General features: G+C 39.3%; 1 protein-coding gene across 1 annotated transcript in view; it reads left to right on the plus strand.

Moving 5' to 3' along the window:
* Nucleotides 1-18,854, plus strand: part of RBPJL (recombination signal binding protein for immunoglobulin kappa J region like) — a 31,745-nt gene that overhangs the window by 2,741 nt on the left and 10,150 nt on the right. Inside the window, exons 2-6 of the mRNA XM_034413775.2 lie at nt 2,648-2,773; nt 6,817-6,887; nt 11,115-11,230; nt 17,461-17,635; nt 18,697-18,834. Of these exons, the coding sequence (XP_034269666.2) occupies nt 2,648-2,773; nt 6,817-6,887; nt 11,115-11,230; nt 17,461-17,635; nt 18,697-18,834 (626 nt within the window). The remainder of the gene's footprint in view (nt 1-2,647; nt 2,774-6,816; nt 6,888-11,114; nt 11,231-17,460; nt 17,636-18,696; nt 18,835-18,854) is intronic.

The following is an 18,854-nucleotide window of genomic DNA, read 5'->3' on the forward strand; positions in this document are numbered from 1 at the left end:
TGCTCTCCTCTGCAGTACCTTATTGGAAGCCTGGAGAAAAATTGGGATCAACAATAGAGACAGGAGAAATGAAAGGCATGAAAGAACTCAGGAAACATCATATTTGGTGGAGATGGCAAATTCTGGTAGAAAAATGGCTGAAATAGGTTTATGAGGAGTGACCGCAGGAATTTGCCATCTGATAAATGCATGACATGTGACCAGGCCCTAAACATTGTCTCAATGCTGCGGCTTCTTCTATAGCAGTGGTGTCAAACTTGATTTCATTGAGGGCTGCATCAGGGTTGTGTTTGACCTCGAGGAGCCGGGATGAGCATGGCCAGGGTGGGTGTGGCCAGCTCAACATCACTCGTATCAGGGCCGCCTGTGGTGGTCCAAGCACTCTGACAGCAAAAAAAAAGACTCCCGAGCTCCGTTTTTGCTGGCAGAGCAGTGGTGGGTTGCCCTCGGTTCGCACTGGTTCTATAGAACCAGTAGTAAACCGGCGGGAGGCTCCACCCACCGACCCTTATGTCATCAGAATGCTTCTGCGCATGTGCAAAAGAGCACGCGCGTGCGAGCAAAGCGAGCACGCACACACAGCCCTGTTGCGAACTGGTAGTAAAGGTAAGTAGAACCCACCCCTGTGGCAGAGGCACCGCGGGCTGGTCCTTTGCTGTTTCTAGAGTGGCCCTGCAGGATCCAGCCCCTGGGCCTTGAGTTTGACACCCCTGTTCTATAGCATGAGAATATACTTTTTATGAGAATACACTTTTTTTATTGTCAAAACCAACTCCCAAACATTACCTTCTCCTAGTCTACATAATTCAACTCTCCATTATGATGGGTTTTTACAATGACCATTGTTACGGTTCAGTTGTGCTATCTTTAAAGTTCCTAGCAATTCTGTTTCATTGGGGTGATACTTTTGGTTGTCTTTGATTTTCAGTTATTGAACTAACAATAAAGAGGAAAAACCATGCATAGAAACATGAAGAGGCTAAGATTCAAATTTGCAAAATACACACGATTCCTAAAAGGATAAACAAGCATCTTGGAACACATTATCCTTGTACCTCATCTTGAATGTACTTGAGTTGTCTGTGCAGCAACTCTAATCACATTCCATTGCTTTCTGTCCTGATATGTTTAATTGCATAAAATGTTCTTGGCGCAGAAGAATTGTTCACCCTTTAATTTGCCTTGATTTTCTGTGTTCATGCTTGTGCAAAAGCAAGTGGTATTAAAGACTGGTCAACTGGAAATATCAATGATAAAACATGTTCATCAAATTTTGAGTTGGTATAATTGAAATTTTATTTACATCTTCCTAGTTTTTTATGCATACTATTAATGTCTGGAGAGAAATTGCTTTTCTCCTTTATTATTAGAAACATTAATAGTGATAGTACAGTCTAAAGAGAGGAGAAGAATGAGAAGGGTTTATTCAAATGCATTAGAAGCATAACCAATAAGGCTATTATTTGCTTCCCAACAGATGTTAGGTGGTTGAAGTTCTCAATTACTATTTTGTGCCTCTCTGAAAGATCTGCAATTTGATCTTGGAAAGCATACTGCACCTTTTTTCTTGGTTGAGCAGGTGATAATAGATACTAATAATGAAATTACTTTTATTTGTTCATCTACTTACATTAATGCAGATGCTTTCTGCTTTATCACCAAATTGATTCACTTGGGTTTCTGAATAAGTGTGTATACTTTTAAGTATATAACACTTCCTCCCTATTGGCTCTAGAAAAATTGTGTAGAATTTATAAAGGTACCATACTTTAAATTTATGTTGCAGATACAGACAACATAAAGAGACATTTTATCATGTCTGTGAACTTATACAAAAGCCAGACATTTTAGGATTCAAATACACATAATGATACAAAGAAGTTTAAAGATTAACATTCAACTGAAACCAGAACTTTTCTCGCTGGGATTAGTGGACAGCCAATTGAAAAAAAACATGAAAAATTATGTTTAGATATGATTAGTGCTGCAAGACTTCAGGTAGTTCTCGACTTATAACCACAACTGGGATCAGAATTTCCATTGCTCAATAAATGATTGTAAATTGGGAGTTCCTGTGAACTTTACTCCACTAGTTGTTGCCAACTATGGGGGAGGGGGGTTGTTCAACTTTGTTTCAAGGCCATTGAGCCAACACTATCTGAAGACATTTCCATAGTCATGTGGCCAGCATGACATCATGGAGCTCTGTTACCTTCCCACCTAAGTCGTGCTTATTTATCTCCTTGCATTTGCATGCTTTCAAACTGCTAAATTGGCAGGAGCTGGGGCAAGGACAGGAGCTCACCACATCACATGGCACTCAGGTCTTGAACCTGGGCTGCAGTCTTTCCAGCCAACAAGCATATCAACCTACTGTAACTACTGAGCCACTGCACTGCCCCTTGGTCTAAGTTGAGGACTACCTATATTATATGGCCCAAGATGGAAAGACTCTAAAATACCCACATCAGGGGATTACTGTAGTTTGTAAAGATAACACAACTAACAGAGATGGCAAAACTAACTTGTTTGATTAGAGAAAGATTATAACTACATTTACTTTTTTCTATTTGTTTTTCACTTTCTTGGTACTTTTCTTTATTCTTCCTAAATACGAAAGATGTACTGTTGACTATCTTCCATAAAGGTTCAATCCAGAGCAAATCAATCCTCTCCAAGATGCTGTGCATAGATATCTTCAGCTCCCTTCTGATCAGACAGTGCTGATACTACATGCAAAAGTTGCTCAGAAATCATATGGGAATGAAAAAAGGTAGGAAACAATTTGAACTTCCTGTTAAAAGTAGATTTCACTGGAAATTTCTGCAATAGTTTAGATAGTATAAGTCTACTTCTTTGCACATGAATGCACACTATGAGAAGTACACTGTGGATCTCTTGATAGTCCATTGATTTCTATAAATGCCTGGTTTACCAAGATAGAGGTCTTCTGGAAGGTGCTAAAATTCAATTTCCAAAGGCTTCATAAATAGTGATAGAAGCTGAGAGTCATTGCTTTACAATTTGGGAGTGGGGACAATTCTAACTGGAATATTCCTGAACTATATCTTAGTACATATAGGTGTATCTCATTCATAATTTGGATTTTTCTATATACAGAGAGTCAATATTTTAATAGAATGCAGAGAAGAGCAGCAAAGATGATTAGGGGACTGGAGGTTAAAACATATAAAGAACGGTTGCTGAAATTGGGTATTTCTAGTCTGATGAAAAGAAGGAGTAGAGGAGATATGATAGCAGTGTTCCAATATCTCAGGGGCTTCTGCCACAAAGAAGAGGGAGTCAAACTATTCTCCAAAGCACCTGAGGGCAGGACAAGAAGCAATGGGTGGAAACTAATCAAGGAGAGAAGCAACCTAGAACTAAGGAGAAATTTCCTGACAGAACAATTAATCAGTGGAACAACTTGCCTCCAGAAGTTGTAAATGCTCCAGCATGGAAGTTTTTAAGAAGAGATTGGATAACCATTTGTCTGAAATGGTATAGATAGGACTTCCTGCCTAAGCAGGGGGTTGGACTAGAAGATCTCCAAGGTCTTTTCCAACTCTGTTATTCTATTCTATTATCGTAGGATTAGATCCAATTAGAATAGATTCTCAATATTGATCCAGTTTAGCTAATCATTTCAGTCAGTTATTTTTACTGCACTGTGTTGACCAAGGTCCATAATATGCATTCTCAGTTTAAAGCTTAATAGCAATGCTTAATTTTGTAAAGCATATGTTCTATAATTCATAAACAATTAATGATATATCAGAAACCTATAATCTCCACTACAATTTAGACCTCTTTTTTTAGTTATTTGTATTTTATTCTTTTTTTTCTTTTATCTCTCTCTCTGTTTATATTAGTTTTCCAAAACATTTAATAAAAACAGTTTGCCTATTCTGATTTATAGTTTAGCATGCCCTTTCTCACCCACCAATTAATTTCCTGGTCACTCTCCTATCTAGGAAACTTACAAGGGAACAAGGGGAAAAAAGAATTCCGCCACTAGCTGAGATGCAATAATAGTAATATTGTATTTTCCTGTTTGACATTTATTGGTTATATAATGCTGATCCAATCCAGAATCTCCCATACTTTGGCCCTGAAAAGAACAAATAGTTTCAATCTCATTGACAGTTATCACTGCTTCTGTACACGTATGAGAATTTGGCACTTCCTTTTTTAAAGTGGTACTTTCTGATCTTCTAAAAGCAACAGCAAGGGAGCCATGCTTCCCATTAAACTGAGGAAAGGAAAAAGCTTCCAAACAGAGGCAATTGTGCCATGGCAAGACAGGGATGGTTTTTATTTCCAATTAGGGCTGTGCATTGACAGCCAGATGGAAAGCAGTATCTCAGCTTGAAGTTGTACACTCGCACGCATGTTCTCCTCATCTAGTTGGCAGAGGTCCCATCACTAGAAAATGGAAATCTTTCTCAAAGATCCTGCATTATCATAGATTCTTCTGGATTGCTTCCTAATTTCCTAATGGAAACAAAACTTTTTGCAACTGCTACTCATTCCTAAATAATTCATTACGGAGCTGCTGATAGCTGGTCAGAACCTGGCCAGATGCCTGTTCCCATTCTTGCAAATACTTCTTTCATGATGTGAATGAATTATCCAAAGGCTCTGGATCACTTTAATTTCCTAGTGGGAGGTTTGTCAATTATCTACATCTAAAAACTGTGATTTCCCTTGTTTTGGGGACAGTTTGGGTCAGAGGTGACCATGGCCTGAATACATTGATAGTGACTTTTTTCTTCACCCACTTTAAAAAGTTTATCATTATTGATCTGGTCAGGTTGTCCTGTTTCCTGGGTCACCATGTGTGAAGGGAAACATGGAAGAGGATAGCTTCCATGCCAGAGATAGCTTGACAATCAACTTCTTTCAACCTGTTCACCTCTTTTTCTCTGCAAAAGCTCCAGGATGTTCCAGAAAGGAGTATAGATTGTGGCAGCCCACAGGCAGTAGGGTTTGAATTAATCTTTCACATTTCTCCTTTTGCAAGCAAGCCAAATCCTTAAACAATTACATGCTCTCATCTATTTCAACAAATTGGCATGATTTGAAAGTTATCTGGCACACTTTATTGTGGCAATAGCACAGAAAATTGATTTGTTTCAGCTTTTTCCCATGAAAAGAAATAAAGATTTACCTCTGACCTTGTTAAGTAAAGCTTGAAATAGTATGGAATAGTGTGAAATAGTATGGGCTCTATAATATTCTGCAATTAGTAACCTCAAATAACCAGTTGCACGGGAATATGCAACTACTCATTATGGGTTTTTTTTTCATTATCATCTTTATTGTTACTGATGTTTATGCAGTACCAATGTGGTATGAATCTCAGCTATTCATTTGAGTTTGAAGACTCAAATATCACACAAGAAAACATATTTTCAAATCTTTGAATCTGTGATGTGAGCTGGTTTAAGGTTTTGCCTGGGAATGTAATCTCTGTTCTTAATCTTCTGAGGATTCCATATTACAGGCCATAAAAAATTCATAGGAATAAGATTTATTTCTACTTAGATATAAAATGAAAGTTTTACCCCTGTATAAGTATCACCACAGAGCAGGGCTGATGAGTTCATAATTGTGTCTGGTTTGTACAGATGTCTGAAACTGGAAACAAAAAAAAAGGAAAGCAAATTCATGTTTTACACAATAGAAAGTAATTGTGCTTAAAGAAGCAAAAGAATTTCTGAACACAGTTTATGATCAAAGAAGGAGCAAGATTTATGGGTTTGAATTATTTTTTTAGTGTCACTGTTTTTATTTACAGTTGTAATTGCAATCTATCCAATCCAAACGCTTTAAAAACATTTGCATTTATTCATTTTGTGTTGTTTCTATGTTTCTGCAGATCTCCAGGATATATACAGGGTTAATCTGAAAGCTTGTCTGACATGGGTTTAGGGTTAGACATGACTTTGAACAAATCTACATTGAGTTTAATAGATGACTTAGGACCAGTCATTGGCAAACTTAGAATCAAAAATGGAAAAGAAATCTAGACATTTTGTATTCATAATTAACAACATTTCTGAGGGAGATTATTACTATTAAACATACACATTGAACTAGCCAGCTACATATTAACCTGGTGTTTTGAGTTAACCCAGCTCTATTTTTAGTTCACTACTTTCTATGTTGTGCAAATCCCCCAAATTAGTTTGAGTAAAACATGTTACTGCTAAACATAGGTGCCCTATGTGTCATAGACACAATCGTACAGTTACAATACTTTATTCTTTGAAAAATGAACTATTTGAGGTAGTCACAAAAGTTAAGAATACAAAAATTAAGGATAATCCATATGAATCCAGTCTCAAGGATATATATAATTATGCTACATAAATAACGAGAGAGATTCTTTATCTGTTTTAATCCCTAAAGTGATCCCTAATAGTATGAGGAAATCTGTTTTTCAAAAAATTAAAAACATCAATTGAAGCTTAAAAGGTGACTTCTTTCAACAGATTGAACTTTCCAATTCTTACTAAATAATTTTTCAGGCCCAGAGGATATTTTAGTGAAATCAAGGGGCACTTTAAGAGCCCCATGTAAAATTATCAGGAAGACAAATGTTAACCTCTTTCTTTGCCACATCATAACTTTGAATTTATACATCATGCTAAACTATGGTTTGATTTCCTGTGCACTGCTCTCCTGAAAACCTTCCTCATGTCATTTATAAAATAATAAATATTTTGAAATCTATTTCTCCAGAAAAATAAAAATTTAAAGAAACTTTCCTAGTTTAACTGTTTACTACACAGAATTTTCTTTTCTTATCAGATTCTTCTGCCCACCCCCATGTGTATATCTCAGTGGACCAGGCTGGAAACAAAAGAAGGAAGAAATTAAAGGTATAATCCATTTTAGTTCACTCTTTGTTTCCCAAGAATTAGAATTATAGAAGTTGGGAAACTGTTTGTGGAAACCTTCTATGTTAGGATAAAAAAAATATTTAACCTACTGTAACTGGACTGCAAAATCCAGGTACCCATCATAAAAATTATTGGATGCACCTAGATGAGACTGATAATCCTGAATGCCAAATCTATCTGTAATATCCTAATAGAATTGAATATCTATTACAGTTCCAATAGAAGAAAATATATGTATTGTAGTCTTCTGTCTATCTAAGACTAGCAGAGTACATCCATGAGCATCAATTAGCAATAACAAGACACAATGATAACTCATAACATGTGTACAAACTCAGCCATTGTTTCAACTAGGAAACTGTGATCATCTTTTTTTTTCTTACATTCAATCACGTTTGATTCTTGGCATTCAGACAAATCAGCCATTAATAGGCACATAGAGATAAACCATATTTACACACCATTCAAAAGAAATAACAAAAAAGTAAGAAGGAAATAAGAACACAGATTAATATATTTAAGGGGCTTTCCCCCTGTATGTTGTATTTTCATACATGATACTTTTATTTCTTGTTTTTGTAACAGAGGGTAGATAGGAATCGAGTTGTCACAAAGTGGGGCAGTGGTAGATCTTCAACCTTCAGCAGCCAGCTGATGCTCACTTCCCATTGGTCATTACCACAAAAAACTGAGCATGTACCTACTACTTGATTTGGCATATCTCTGCCTTCAAATGCAACTCTTACCAGCTGGATCAAAGGCCCAATACAAAATAGCAAACAATGCAAAAATTGAAAAGTTCTTAGAGCTGCAGTAGGTCACGGATTTGAGGTATTTAACATTTATCACCATCATTGTTGAAGGGACGTGGTGGCTCAGTGGCTAAGATGCTGAGCTTGTCAATTGAAAGGTCGGCAGTTCAGCGGTTCGAATCCCTAGTGCTGTGTAACGAGGTGAGCTCCCGTTACTTGTCCCAGCTTCTGCTGACCAAGTAGTTCGAAAGCATGTAAAAAAATGGAAGTAGAAAAATAGGGACCACCTTTGGTGGGAAGGTAACAGCGTTCTGTATGCCTTTGGCATTTAGTCATGCCAGCCACATGACCACAGAGATGTCTTTGGACAGCACTGGCTCTTTGGCTTTGAAACGGAGATGAGCACCACCCCCTAGAGTCGGGAATGACTAGCACATATGTGTGAGGGAAACCTTTACCTTTACCATAATTGTTACTGGCACTGGGTTCCCCGTTCATTCATCAATATACTCTCATACCATGCAATTTTGTTTTTCATGTACAACCAAGAAGTCACAGCCATACTTTTGCTTAATTTAAGGCTCTTCCGCCTTCTCCGAACAACCTTAGCCAAAGAGCTCCAAGGGAAAACAAGAGGAGATGTGTTTTCCTTTAGGAAAAAGGTTACTTCAGCTTCAGTTTCCTCGTTTGCTTGTCATCTGTTAATTGCACTGGGTATGAAGCATTCCTTTTTCAGCTTAACTGGTAGCCTGAAAGAAAAAAAATGCCACAAAGCTTGAAAGCAATTGGGTTATAGCTTGACCTGCCGTTACAGGAATTGTATCCAAACCACAGAGAATTTAGACTCATGATCTGCTGGCACAACAAGAGGGCAGAAGGAGGTTATTTCCCAAGCATATGCCAAACTCAGCTTTAGAAAACTGATCTGATTGCATTGCCAGGCCAGGCTGAGGAATAGGAGATTCCACGCCCTCATTTGAATTGGGCAGAGATGATGTAATAGCTTAACTAGAAAAACAAATAAATTACTTTTAGAATTTCCTGAGCATCTCAACAAGCATGTGGAAGGGAGTGAGCGAATAAGAGCTACATGCTCATATACAGAATGTCCCATTCAGAGCCAGTGGAATGGGGTTTTATGCCCTGTTGGTAGACATCCAGTTTAGCTCATGTGGAAAACAGGAGCCTGTTCTAGGTGGAGAATTTCAAAAACTTTACCAAACTTTACCAGCAACGCTATTTCTTGTCTTCTTTCATCAACAGAAGCTAATTGCAGTTCAAGAAAACGCATGCATGACACTTTCCCTTTGCACTTAATTCCTTTATAAGGAAAAGGATCTAGCAAATCTACTTGATGGGGGAAGATATATCAGTTTGGACTTGCATAAACATGCAAAGCTCATGCTGTTAACATGCATGATTAATTCCCAGGGATGGGCTAAAATTACATGATAAACAGCTAGTGATGGAATAGTGCTTCTTTTGATTCACATTTAAATAGAAACTGACTTAATATGAAGTTTCAAAATGAATTCACAGAATACAGTTTTCCATAGTATTTTTTTTTTTTTAATTTGATTTATATGCCGCCCTTCTCCGGAGACTCAGGGCGGCTTACAATGCATTAAGCAATATTTTGAATTTTGTAACGCGTTTCTCTAATAAAGCAAAAAACAAGAAATAAAAATATAATGCATAAAAATACAAAATAGAGAAAGATAATGTCTAGCTATGTTTCTAGGTGGAAACCACTTTTGGACTTTTTGCTAGAAAGCAAAATAGATGTTATATTAATTTTGGGATTTGACAGTTAGAATTGTTTTTCATTATTGAAATGCTGTATAATATTGAATTTTATATCAAAAGGTTAACATATTTTATATTTGTTTCAAAGAAAGTTGGAAATTATTCTTTTTACATTTCTTTTCTTCTTTCCTTATTCCTTTGCATCGTCCCTTTCACTATTTTTCCTTCTTAATCCTTTTTTCTTTTTTATATTTTATCTTTTGCACAAATAAAGTATCTATTTAAAAAAAGAATATATAAAATACAGAAGGAAAAAGCCCTTAATATATTAAAGATAGTTGCATACATAATATGCACAAAGATATTTTGCAAAAAAAATAATGTGTATATTGGAATATTACACCATTTTTGTGCTTAGGTATATAATTTTTTGTACAGTTTTTTTAAAGAAAATATCTTTTAAAGTCTGATTCAGAAATCAGATAAAAATGTGTTTGAAAGAAATTGTGCATATAGCTGTATTGTGCATTCTATACCGTATGCTCTCTTGGAAATCTACATATGGTATGCAACTAAGATATGACTTAGATGAATAAAATTAAGAAACAGATATGTAGCAAATCAAAGACAATTGTTTATCCTTAGAAGCATCCTACTACAGTCCACATTTTGGATAGAGAGGACCATTGGTTTGAAAGAGGAGTAAAAGAATCCATCTATGTTAGAATTGAACACCTCTTCCTCAACAGAGGGGGAGGAATAAGACACCAACTATCTCCAAGTTACAACGCAGCCCTTGCAGTAAGAAGTTTCCATAACCAATTGCACCCTGATTCAGGTGACCCTGAGGGCAAACATAAGCCCTCAAGTTGCTTCAAGAGCTCTCAGGGAGAGTGCTAACAACCAGATGACTGCAAAGAAATACAATCGGGGTGAAATCCTGCAGGTTCTGGAGAACCGGTAGCAGAAATTTTGAGTAGTTCAGAATTCTAAATTGAACCAATAAATAAATAAATAAACGGGCAAATACCACCTCTGGCTGGTCCCAGAGTCTGGTGGGAATGGAGATTTTGCAATAGCCTTCCTCCAGGAGTAGGGAGGGAATGGGGATTTTGCAGTATCCTTCCCCTGCCATGCCCACCAAGCCATGCCCACCAAGTCACATCACGCCCACCAAGCTACACCCACAGAACCGGTAGTAAAAAAAAATTGGATTTCACCACTGAATACAATCCTTCCATTCCTCACCCACCATCCTGTCAGAACCTACCCCTCCATCTCCCCACCACCTAGTCTCAATTGTCAGTAACCCATCCTTCCATTTCACACACACCCATCAGAACTGATGAAGCTTTTTGGATGCAAAGTGAAATGTTTTCTTCTTCCTCAAGGAAAAAACAATCCAGTTGCCTTTTGAAGAAGAAGGGAGAAAAAAGCACTTTTGAGACAACTATGACCTGAATGATTGAGAATCTGAGACAGACATTCAACCTACTAAAGCTAAATAGGGCTGTTTTATATTGGGTGCAGGTTTTGTTCCATACGGGAAGAAAGAAAGAGTAGAAATGCAATACTGTAACATAAATAGCTAGCAGATATTACAGCATATATAGAAAAAAGAAATGCAGAGTTCTTTCAGCTTTCATTCCTTCTTAGACACGTAGAATGGTGATGTGACATTTCTGTCTCCTTTTTTTTTTTTGTCTAGACAAAGATGTAACAGGGTCCATTTCCCAGATATGTGGGTATATAGGACTTGATAGCATGGGCAGTAGCCATGTAGAAATGCAGAAGCTAAACTTTGAAGAACAATTGGATTCCAAGGTAAGCTGGCTCAAATATATATAGAAATAGTTGTTGTTAGTTGTGAAGTTGTGTCTGACCCATCGTGACCCTATGGACAATGTTCCTCCAGGTCTTCCTGTCCTCTACCATCCTCTGGAGTCCATTTAAACTCAATCCAACTGCTTCAGTGACTCTATCCAGCCACCTCATTCTCTGTCATCCCGTTCTTCTTTTGCCCTCAATCTTTCCCAGCATTAGGCACTTCTCAAGTGAGTCCTTCCTTCTCATTAGGTGGCCAAAGTATTTGAGTTTCATCTTCAGGATCTGGCCTTCTAAATAACAGTCAGGGTTGATCTCCTCTAGGACTGACTGGTTTGATCGCCTTGCAGTCCAAGAGACTCACGAGAGTCTTCTCCAGCACCCTAGTTCAAGGGCCTCAATTCTTTGACGCTCATCCTTCCTTATGGTCCAACTTTCATAGCCATACATAGAAATAGAAGCAATGATTAAACTGCAGGTAAGGGGAGGGGGGAAGCATTTTACAGACCAACCTGGCAGTTAGCAGCAGCTGCCAAAATCCTCTGAAGATCAGATGTGTTAAATGCATCTCAGAATGTAATGCACACTTTTTAAAAGAAACACTGCCTTTGGGAAAGCTGATTATTTTTGGCATTTCAGCAAGGGCAGAATGGAAGCTAACCGTTCCCTCCTTATTACGGTTCTGATGAAAATTCTTTTGGATTGTGAAAAAAAAATTCTCCCTTTAAGTGCCAACAATAAATACTTTTGTTAATACAAAGAGCAGTTCAGGACAAGGATTTTGTTCAGGACAGCAAGACAGGAGGCAAAATAAATTGTCCTTTTCCACACTTGCTTTAAAGGATTTTATTAATGCAATAAATGCAAGACATCTTTATCATCATGCCTAGTTTGAGCTTTTCTTATTTATTCTCTTGGGTTTTTTTATTTAAATAGTCTTTTATGTTATATACAGAAATATAATTTTAAAAATCCTAATATATTATTAAAGTTAATCTGATAAAATATTAACTTTCAACATTCAGGAAATCTCAAAAGACATTAAAGTTAATTGCTCACATGAATTACCTAAATATATCTGAGAAACTGATTTATAACTAGTGTCAAAAAGAAGTGTATGGCTGGTACATTTCCAAACAGAGGGTACTGCACAATCAGGGCACTGTTGCAAAGAAAGGTCTCTTTCCTTGTGACCATACAATGCACTCTCATGATAGTCAGCGAGCTAAAAATACTTGAAGAACAGGGAAGTTCTGATTCTACCCAGAAGTAGCTAAATTCAGATCCCTTAGTGAGCTAAGGGCCTAGTGTTTAGTGAGCCCTACTGCCGCGTAACGGGGTGAGCTCTCATTACTTGTCCCAGCTTCTGCCAACCTAGCAGTTCGAAAGCACATAAAAATGCAAGTAGAAAAATAGGGACCACCTTTGGTGGGGTGGGGGGTAACAGTGTTCAGTGTGCCTTTGGCGTTTAATCATGTCGGCCACATGACCACGGAGATTTCTTTGGGCAGCGCTGGCTCTTTGGCTTTGAAACGGAGATGAGCACCTCCCCCTAGAGTCGGGAACGACTAGCACATATGTGCAAGGGGAACCTTTACCTTTAGTGAGCTAAAATGTTAATTGTTACACATGGTTCTTTTTTATTGACCATAATTGGACCCACAACTGCTAAGTGATGCAGTTGGTAAGTGGAAAATCATTGAGACTGTGCTTACTTCAGCTGTGCCTTTTTCCCACTCCCCTGTCCTTTGGCATGCTCATCCTGGTGCTGGGATAATTAGCAAGAAAGGAATTTATGCTTGTATTTACATTCATTGGAGAGAAGAGGATTACAGGAGAGTAAGCAGGCACACAAGGGAGAGTATACATGGAAAGGAATGCCCTAGCTGTTTGCCAAACGAGCTGCTTAGGAGGCAAACAAAAGCCTTTAGTGTAAAATGGATTAGGGTCTTGTCAATTTCAGGCAGCAGCTGAAGCCAGGCTGCAAAACAAAGCAACTCAGGAAGAGATCACTTGTTTAGGCAATATCTCTGGTCTCTTAGGGTGAGAGGAGGAAAAAATGGGTCAGGCACAGGACAAGAGTGCTGACTGTAATGGCAGACATAAAACTGAGTGATGCTTCGAGGGTCATAGCAATAGCAATAGCACTTAGACTTATATACCGCTTCATAGTGCTTTTACAGCCCTCTCTAAGTGGTTTACAGAGTCAGAATATTGCCCCCAACAATCTGGGTCCTCATTTTACCCACCTCGGAAGGATGGAAGGCTGAGTCAATCTTTAGCCTGGTGAGATTCGATCTGCCAAACTGCAGCTAACAGTCAGCTGAAATAGCCTGCAGCGCTGCACTCTAACCACTGTACCACCTGGGCTGTGCCACCTCAGCACATAAATGTGCACCTTGATTCCAGTTATTTTTTTAGCGTCATTGTAACTTCAATGGTTGCTGCATGAGGCAGTTCAGTTAAATGAGGTCTACCTACATATACATCAAAGCCATTCAAACATCAGCTAGTTCCTCAGAATCCTTCATAAAACCCTTAGCCCAATTACTCTTTTTCTGTACTATTTTCCTGCATGTGACAACCATAAAAAAAATGTAACCTTTTATGGGGCTTCAAAGAAGCTCATCTCTCTTTGCTGTGTCCTTTGATGTTCATGGCAGTGGGAGGTCTGCCAGAGATTACCCTGGAAAGCCTGATCCTGATTGCTGCCAAGTAAAAGTGCCTTCTTTATTGGAAGATAAAGAGGGAAAGAAAACACTAGAGTGGGCCCCCCAAGATCAAGAGTGAGAGATATCTCTTGGCATCTTTTTAATAGAACAAAAATGTCCGCAGCATTATCACAGCCCTGGAAGAATGCAGAGGCCAGAAGAGGGCCAACCGAGCTACAGTAGCAACCTTTGTGCTTCCAATGTTTAACTCATTGTAAAAGCAAAGCCTATCAGAACAGAGAAAGCGCCAAGATGACTGGGAACAGTAAACCTAGGAGGCTCTTTGCCAGAGGTCTTCAAACTTGGCAGCTTTAAGACTTGTGGACTTCAACTCCCAGAATTCTCCAGCTATGCTGGCTGGAGAATTCTGGGAGTTGAAGTCCACAAGTCTTAAAGCTGCCTGTTCTGACCTAGGCTTCCTGAGTCAGTAAAACCCATGAGTAGTCCCCAAAACCTGTTTTATTTTAATAGCTGCGAATTCTGTTCATTCACAGATGAGTCCCAAATAGTTGTAAAGAGTCCTTCGGGATAAGGCTGATAATCACCCATCTTTATCTCCCTTGACACGCTACCAAAGACCTAATTGGCAAAGCCACACGGAGTCCAGAATCAAACAGAGCTTCAGACTTTAAACTACAGAATTAACAATGTTGCTTCCTGCAAAGGCCCAAAGGCCTTTGCTCCTCTTTTAAGTCTTATGGGAGGGATGAATCATCTCCAAGGCTTACTCCCAAGTTGTCCCTTTTGTTTTAACTGTTCTTGCCTTCTGGCAGCTCTGTGCATGCGTGCAATGGGAACAGGCTCCCCCTGTTCCTCTGCCTCGCTGAGGTCCGACTCTGGAGGCTCCGGAGGCAGCATGTACAGTACCTCCCAGATGGCCCTTTCTCTGCCTCCGATGCAGAGCCCTCGTCCAAGCCTTCCCCAGACTCCAGGACTGGCCCATGTTCCTCCCCAGCCTCCTCACTGTCCGACTCTGCTGCCAGCTCCCCAGGCTGCTGGTGGACCACAACACTGCCAAGTTTGGGGACCCCTGCTCTTTGCAGTCAGAAAAGCAAATACGTATGAATACGCCTTTCCATTTGGATTTCCCTAACTGCTAAGTCAATAAAACATCTACGAGACCCATATTTTGCATTTCACCTGTAATAACATCCCTAATCCACCTCTCCCTTTATATGAACCACAAAGGCTTTGAAATGGGGACTATTATAAACTTCAGTGGGAGCTACTTGATCCCATATTTCGTTCTCATGGATGACAAACTGAGCTCATGTTAAGAAGGGACCCTCTAAAAGCTGGATGACATAGAGTGAGATCTTTCAAACTAGTTCCTTTATATTTCTTGATTGTACACTTATTCACAATATTTGGCAAGGAGGTTGTGTAATTTGGACTTCAATTACTGCTGAATTTTTTTTTAATCTGATAAGATTCTTGCTTAAGTCTTATTCTGCTTCTTATTCTTACTGACAACATTGTGATCATGATTACATTAACCATTTAAATGCACCACTTTGTTCTTTACTAATGCTTTATAATGTTTTGTTCTGCCCCTTTTGTGCTTCAAAACTTCCATTTCAATCTTTTGAAATAGAATAGTATATTCAGTTAAATGTATCACTTTGCTTACTCTGGACACTGGCTGCAGGAATTAGAAAGGCTAAAGTGCTGCTGGACTAGAAAATGGGAGACCAGAAGTTATTGTTAAGTTAAATTTTATTTAATCATTTTAAATCTATTTTAACTTCTGTGTACGAATGTTTTATATTTGGCTGTTCACCGCCCTGAGTCCAAAAGGAGAAGGGTGGTATAGAAATCTGAAAAATAAATAAATAAATAAATAAATTGTCGTCTCTTAGGCATGACAGTTGGCTTAATACCATGGGTCAGACACTTTTTCTAAGCCCAGCTGACCTCTCAGTGTTGTTGTTGTGGGGAAAACAGGAGGTGGGAACATTATGTACACTATCTTAAGTAGCACAAAATAAAGCCGGACTACTAGTAGTAAGTCATTGTGATTGGTTGGTTGTTGTGATGATAGGTTATTTAAAGAATCCCTGCTAAGTCTTCCTGAAATAGAAATGATTATTAAAACGATTAATGATGGTATATCTTAAATTTCTCCAATCTGGACACATACAAGATCTATAGAATTCTCCAGTGAGCACGGTCATTCCTAAGAATTCTGGGACTTGAATTCACACTTCTAGAGAGTGCAGAGTCTCTGGGAGTCTGGTATAATTTAAGGGTCATTCGGATCATTTTAAGGTTTCCATTTCTTCTCTTCCATTTCTACCTCCAATCGGCTAATTTTTTGGAAACGTTACAGAATGCTGGAAAACCTTTCTACCAGCAGGGTAAATGGAAAGAGTGTAAATATCAAAGGCAACACTTTTGTGTATATCATCTTTCTTCTGTGGGGAGGAACCTTTGCAGAAGAAGGAAAAGCTCTATATTTAGCCAAGGCCCGTATGAAATAAAATATTAATAGCTCTGCCACTTGAACAGTTATTGCTCAATAATGCTCACATATTTTATTTATTTATTTATTGAATTTATGTAGCCGCCTATTCGCCCATGGTGAGTCAAGGTGGCTTACAGAATATAAAACCACATTTAAAACAATAAAACTAATAAAAAGAATCAAATAAATTAATATAATATAATAAAACCACCCACCCCACTCCCCACCCCAGTGACAGCAGATCATACGAACCATTTAATGGGCTCAGGCCCGCTCTGGGTTCCCCAGGCCCTCTGGCAGAACCAGGTCTTCAGCGCCTTCCAGAAGAGTACTAGAGTGGGGGCCATTCTAATCTCTGGGGGAATGGTGTTCTAGACAGAGGGAGCCACCACAGGGAAGGCCCTTCTTCTGGGTCCCACCAGAGAACTTCCAAGTGTTATTTACTCCAATGCCTCCAGTTATTTGTCTCCCCCAGTGAATTGGTGTTACTGTCAGCCATTCAAAATAGACCAGACCAGGAAACCAGAGCCAAGCAGGCCAATACAGTTTTAATATAGCAATGGCAATAGCACTTAGATTTATACACTTCATAGTGCTCTACAGCCCTCTCTAAATGGTTTACAGAATTAGCACATTGCCTCCAACAATCCTGGTCCTCATTTTACCAATCTCAGAAGAATGAAAGGCTGAGTCAACCTTGAGCAGGTCAGGTTCGAACTCCTGGCAGTGGGCAGAGCTAACCTGCAGTACTGCATTCTAACCATTGTGCCACTATGGCTCAGATAATATATTCTTGAAAGTCTGATGTCCTTCTCCCTCCCTCTCTTTAGCTTCATGAGAACTATGGAGAATCTTGTCTGAGATATTTTCTCAGGTTACAATTCTTCTCTGGACTCAGGTTTCTTTAATCTGATGACTAACAGATCTTCCTGTTCCTCAAGGTTATTTCTTCTTCCCATTATGCTAATCTATGTCAGGTTATCATCCCTAAACCTCAGATCTCAAGCCCTCCTTCCACTTCATGCCAATCAATATCCCCTCCTCCTTTAATGTAGATATTCAGCTGCGCCAAAGCACTCTACATCTCAGACTCTGACAAAAGGAAACACTTCCGGCTAGCCCTGAAGCTGTTCTTCAGCAATGGGCAGGAGATTGGCACATTCCACAGCAAGCGGATCAAAGTGATCTCCAAGCCCTCACAGAAAAAGCAGTCCCTGAAGAACACAGACCGTAAGTCTTTCCATGAAGAGAAGTTGCTGTAAGTCCTTTGGGATGGCCTTGTTGGCAGGAGAGGTGGTAGACTGGAATACATTAAAGAAGGTACTAGTATATTAAGACAGGCTAGTGCATAGGACATGGTTGCTTTGCTTTGACATTTCAGAGAATAAAATCAGGTAGCCGGAGATGGAAAAGTTCTCCTTCTGAGCCTTTGGAGAGGTGCTGTCACTTAGAACAATGATGGGGTGGTAGATGGTGCTTAGGTAGCTTTTTATGTTAAAGCAGATAACACAGAGCAGAAGAGCTGCAGGCCAAGGAAAGGTCTGACCAGCTAGAAGTGCAAAGCTAGGGTCACATTGACAGCATCTTTATCAATTCACATCAGTGTAGAACAATCCTACCTGGGTTGTTCAGTTTAAGCCCATCTGTATCTACATGCCTAGGACTACAATATCAAGATAACTACCGTATGTTTCCATCTATAAGTTGGCCCTATGTATAAGATGCCCCCATCAGTGGTGGGTTGCTACCGGTTCACCCCAGATGGGGCGAACCAGTAGAAGCGGCGGGAGGCTCCGCCCACCCGCCCAGATGTCTCTATGCGCGCACCCATGAGCAAACCAGTAGCAAACAAAACTGAAACTCACTTCTGGCCCCCATGTATAAGATGCGCCCATGTTTCATGTAGCTTCTTGTAGTAAGCACACTACCAGCCATCGCTGTGCAGAAGCCATCTTGTTAGAGTGAGTAATACAACAAGAACAGAAAATGCATCACAGGAACAATAGAGATGAAACCTAGAGTGGCAATGTGATACAGGAAACAACTACAATAAGAGAGGAACGATAGAGCTGCATATAAGAATAGAGGCTCATCCGGCATGTACAGTCTTCTCCTCTTGGCCTCCTGTATATAAGACGTCCCTCCATTTTCAAGTAAAGGTTTTTAAGAAAAAGTAGCATCGTATATATGGAAAAGTACGGCAATAAAAATCTAAATATACACATAAAATCTCCAAACTTGTTTCCCACCCTCCCTCCTCCTCCCTCTCTCTCCCACTTGCAATTTCCTAGTGTGCATTTTATCTGGATCAAAGGTCTCTCTCTTCAATCGCCTGCGCTCACAAACTGTCAGCACTCGCTACCTTTTTGTCGAGGATGATGCCTTCACTGCAAGTGCCCGGCAGTGGGCAGCATTCACACTTCATCTAGGTGAGGCTGGTTTAGGGCAA

Source organism: Pantherophis guttatus, chromosome 3 (genome assembly GCF_059756535.1).
Source record: "Pantherophis guttatus breed Tessera chromosome 3, ASM5975653v1, whole genome shotgun sequence".
Taxonomy (NCBI): domain Eukaryota; kingdom Metazoa; phylum Chordata; class Lepidosauria; order Squamata; family Colubridae; genus Pantherophis; species Pantherophis guttatus.